Genomic DNA, 4,907 nt, shown 5'->3' on the forward strand with positions numbered 1-4,907 from the left:
TCGCACATGTCGGCCAGCTGCACCAACACGTTCTCCTCCGTGCTCCTCGTGGCGGTGAGCACCAGCTGGATGCGGTCCGAACGGCGCACCAAGTCCAGCGGCAGGTCCACCACCTCCCTCTGCATGACCCAGCCCTCGTCGGTCTGGAGGAAGACGAGCCGGACCTGAGAACGACCTACCCACCCACCCGAGCGCGAACAGGTACAATGTGCACTCACCTCCCCGGGGATCAAGTTGATGACGGTGTTGATCTGCCGGTAGCCCGCGCCCGCCCCCTTGTAGCCCAGCTGTACCTGGCCGTCGATCGGCACCTTGGCGACCACGATGAGGCAGAGCTGGTGCTCCGGAGGGGCCTTGATGGGTGGGCTGGTGAGCGTGGCCTCCGTGCGCCCCGAGTCCATCCCCCAGATGGGCCACATGACCCCGGGCGTGGAGAGCGTCTCCCGAGCCGCGCGCACCTGCACCAACCCCTTGCCCTTGTACGAAGCGAGGATGAGGTAGTTGTGGCCTACAGGCACGTCCCAGCTCTCGGCGCGCTCGCCGTCCAGCCCCAGCGACACGCGGAGCCCCTGCAGCCTGATCGTCATGTTGTACTCCGGCAGCGGCCAGCCCTCTTGCACCTGGGAGGGGCGAGACGAGAACGGGGTGAGAATCTCTGTGAGGAAGTCTGAGGAGTTGCACGCACTGCCTGAAAGGCTTACCGTCTGCTTGGAGTCGAGCACGGCCTTCCTCACGGCGCTGCCGCTCCTGCTGGGCAGCCAGGCCATGCCCTTCTCCCCGCTGCCGTACCTGGCCCACTCCACGCGGAGGGACTTGGCGTCCGCGCCCGTCACCAGCGCGCCGTAGCAGGCGTCACCCTGTGGCCGCTGGCACAGGAACACGCCCAGCCTGGACGACGGCGCCGTCCCGGGCGTCCACGTCAGCGGCACGGACTTCCCTGGGTCCACGCGGCCCTCCCACGCGCGCGAGCCTTCAGGGGGAGAGGAATCGTCAGGTCAGCAGTCGTATACTGTACCGCACGCACGCATGTGGGCGTGTTTGCCTATCGCCTCTGACCGAGTCGCCTTGTTACACGGCCAGTGCGAGTGGGCAACCTGCCCGCACCCGCGCACGACGTACGGCCTGACTGCGAAAGTGGGTGGACGGAGCGAACATGGAGCCAATCAGCCACCTGGTACAGTGTTGGCCAGTACCGGCGCTCCTGGAAGAACGGCTGAGTGGTGCCTGGTAGACAGCCACGACCACCCCTATGACCTTCCCACTTCAGTGAGGCAATAACCCACCTTGCACGCTCAGGTCGCCCTCCTTCTTGTAGCGGTCGACAAACAGGTACTTGTACTGCTTGCCCGGTATGTCGAACACCAGCTGGTCCTCCTGCTGCGGGTCGCCGCCATCCAGGTTGACGAGCAGCTGCTCCGAGGGCGACCTCTCCAGCTGCAGCGTGTAGCGGCGCACCGGCACCCAGCCCTCGCGGATAGTCTCGTCCTTGCTGTCCACCGTGGCCTTGAGCGTGGCCTGTCAACAGACACACGAGGAGGTTGGTTGGACGGACTCCCCGCCGTGGCCGAGCCCGCCCTTATCGTGTATATACCCACCGAGCCGCCCCCGGGCACCCAGTACGGCCCGCTCTCGCCCTCCTCCCCGTAGCGCATCCAGTTGTAGCGCAGGCGGCCATCGGTGTGGCCCGATAACACGACGCCGTAGCAGTTCTTGGGGAAGGGCGAGTCGCACAGCAGCGCGGCGAGGTGGCCGAAGCCCTGGTCCGAGGGCGTGAAGTCGACGCGCAGGCTCTCCCCCGAGATCAGCGTGCCCAGCCAGCCCTCTTCCGTCTCGCGCAACGCTGGGGGCAGAAGGGCACCATAACGTCAGGGCGTCAGGGACACAGTGACACGCGAGCAGAGACTCGAGAGACGGGGCCAGGGCTAGGGCTAGGGCTAGGGCTAGGGCTAGGGCTAGGGCTAGGGCTAGGGCAGGGCAGGGCAGGGCAGGGCAGGGCAGGGCCACGAACTGCAGCTCACCCTTCTCCAGCGGGTTCTCCCGGAGCGTCAGGTCGAGGATGGGGTTCGTCTCCTCCGCCTCCGCCGACGACAGCCTCCTCCAGCCGTCGTTCTGCCACTCCGCACAGCAGCGGTCCTCGCTGACCACTGTGGGGACATCAAGACAGCAGTCATTACACCCGCTGAGTACTCGCCCCCCGTTCACCATTTCACATTTGCGGAGGAGTATGTATCACCGTTGTGCGTGTCGCTACCCCGACGAAGGGGCATCCCCCGCGAGTTGTTGCGGGCGATGATTTGTCCGGACTCCAGCGTGGTGCCGCCGGTCGAGCTCCTCTGCAGCTTGTACATAGTCGTGATGTCGAACACCTCTGCAAACATAACACTGCATGTGTTAAACGACCAGTTATTTTGATCGCCGCGGGTTTTCCCCACCCGCCCCCCGCCAGGTGGCTAAATCGTGCGCGCGAATTGTCATCTCTTGACGGCGAGTCACCTGTCGCGCTGCAGAGCTGCATCACGACGGCCGCGAGGCAGAAGCGCCACCACGTGCGCAGGTCCATGCTGCCCGGAGGACGATTCCTGAAAGCACACGTGAGCCGGTGTGAAACAGAGGTGTGAGACGGCGCCGCGCGCTACGCATCTCCCTCCAGTGCGTCGTCGTTCCCGCATGTCAGTCCCCGACGCTGACGTCACCACGCCCCTCGGGCCCCGGCCCGCTGTCGTGCACACGAATAAAAGAGAAAAAAACAACTCAAACGAGTTGTGAGTGTGTGTACGTACCCGGCGAGTGATCCCCTCCACAGGTTTGCCAAGTCCGCCTCTGTTTTCCTGGATACGGCCATCGGCGACGCGGAGCAGTGCACAACGAAAGGTGTTCTTTGTGGACTATGGTTGGTATATGGTCACCCGTGGTCACCACTCACCGAATAAGCCGCGAGCTACGATGCCGGTTCGGTATGGGGCAGGGCGTGGTTCCGTCTCCGGCGGCGATCCGGCCCGGAGCCGTGTCACGGTCCTCGAGGGGCAGCGCCCTGAGGGTCCTGAGTCCGGTGGGTGCCCCTGGCGCGACTCCTCGAGACTGGGCCGGTGCTGCTTGTCCTGCTCACTGACCGCTTCTGACGCTCCTGGAGCCGGCTTCTCCTGCTGCTGGCCGGCCGCCAGCGCCCGCCTGCAGCCCGGCCGCGTCCTGGAGGGGGTTAAGCGCCGCGAGTGCGTAGCTCGGGCCGCGCCCCACTCGCCCCTGCAGCCTGTCTGGGACTTCCCCAGCCGCTCGGCTGCGGCGTCACGCGGCTCGGCGCGCCCTCCAAGTCGCAGGAGACGAAAGGGTATCAAAACCATTTGACCTCATTTGACTTCGCAGTCTGGGAGGACGGGTCATAAAACAATTTACACAAAGCTTCCTGGAACTCGGCGTATTAGGTGTGCGACAATTTTTGCATGGTTTTTGCGCAGTGGGGGGGCTCTCTGCCCAGGCCACGCGGGAATGAGTCCCATTTAAAGGAGACGGGAAAGGAAACACAATTAGTAAAAAGTTGCGGTGGTTTTAGCTTTAATCAAGTTGTCACTCTTGGTGTAGCATTCTCGTCTTAAATAATAAATAATATCCACACAGTGAACAGTCAGAAACCCACAAAGAATTGCAATAATTAAATAACGAGGTGAGCAGTTCTATGTAATTACAAGAATGCGCAGAAGAACGCCTATGTGTCATCAGAGGGGACTACTTCAAAAAACACGTCCCCGAAAATAACAAAACTATCATAAAACATAAATTATTTTAAATTAATAGGATAGGTAAAGGTGAGTATCACTTCATTCACATATGCTTAAACACATTTTATCACAGTTGAGCTTGTTCCTAGTTTAAGTGCGAGTCGGAAGTCACGCAGGTCTATCATTACGCCGGTAGTGCGGAGGACTCCTCGACGCCGACGTGGAGGTCGACTGCGGCCTTAGACTGCTTTGGTTGCGCGTCCAGCTCGGAGACCACCGTAAAGGCGGACCTGAGAGAATGGTCGCCGCGGTCCGGCTCGGGCGCACCATCCGTCCAGGCCGGCTGTACGAAGACGCACAGCAGCCCGCCGACTGCGAACAAAAAGAGGGAGTACTTTTAGTAAGTATAGTACCACACCGCGTCGTCACCACACTTAAGCCACAGCACTGAAACTCACGGATGACGGTGCCCGAGATGAGAAAGATGGGCACTTCGCAGCTGATGTCCAGGAGGGAGCCCAGCACCAGGTTGCTGACCGCGGCGCCGACCCGGCCGGCCAGGAGGGCGGAACACACGCCGAGGGCACTGCGAGACAAGAAAGCATCCGTGTGATGTGTGACGTGAGTCAGCGCCAGCGCCAGCGGCTCTACTCCACGCGGTGGCTCTCGTCGCTGAGCGTATCGTCACGACCAGTCGCATCCTCACCTCACTCTGGCGGGGAAGATGTCGACCATGAAGGAGTTGACGGCGGTGTTGGCCGTGCCGATGAGCGCCTGGAAGAGGCTGGCCACCACCAGGTTCCCGGTGGTGGAGTCGACGAAGTAGATGCCCGCGGCCAGCACCCCGGACGCCACGTTCAGGAGGAAGGGCAGCGCGCGGCGGCCGACCCTGGTCGCGAAGGGGGCGGTCACCACGTTGGCGACGAGGCACACCGCGCTGATGATGAGCGTCTTGATGAAGACCGACTCATTGACGGCCTCGGCAGCGTTGCACTTGGGGCCGGCCACCATGTCCACGGCGGTCGCCGGCTCGAACAGCAGGGCGGGCCCGACAGCGCTGCTGCTGCTGATGTTGTCCGCCTTGAGCAGCTCCAGCTCCTTGAGCTCCTCGGCCCAGGACCGCGACAGCTGGCACACCGTCATGGTCTTGTTGGGGTGGAGGCTGTAGTGCGTGTCGAAGCGGTTGAAGAGCTC

General features: G+C 62.5%; 2 protein-coding genes across 2 annotated transcripts in view; one reads left to right on the top strand and one right to left on the bottom strand.

The window, feature by feature from the left end:
- LOC113214512 (serine hydroxymethyltransferase, mitochondrial) overlaps window positions 1-4,907 on the top strand; it is a 12,242-nt gene that overhangs the window by 4,891 nt on the left and 2,444 nt on the right. The window lies entirely within an intron of this gene.
- LOC113214505 (synaptic vesicle glycoprotein 2C-like) overlaps window positions 3,526-4,907 on the bottom strand; it is a gene marked incomplete in the record, with an annotated part of 14,926 nt that continues 13,544 nt past the window's right edge. Inside the window, 3 exon segments of the mRNA XM_026433876.2 lie at window positions 3,526-4,085; window positions 4,172-4,299; window positions 4,420-4,907. Of these exon segments, the coding sequence (XP_026289661.1) occupies window positions 3,898-4,085; window positions 4,172-4,299; window positions 4,420-4,907 (804 nt within the window).

Source organism: Frankliniella occidentalis, unplaced genomic scaffold, assembly GCF_000697945.3.
Source record: "Frankliniella occidentalis isolate FOCC.00 unplaced genomic scaffold, Focc_3.1 Scaffold19, whole genome shotgun sequence".
In the NCBI taxonomy this organism is placed as follows: domain Eukaryota; kingdom Metazoa; phylum Arthropoda; class Insecta; order Thysanoptera; family Thripidae; genus Frankliniella; species Frankliniella occidentalis.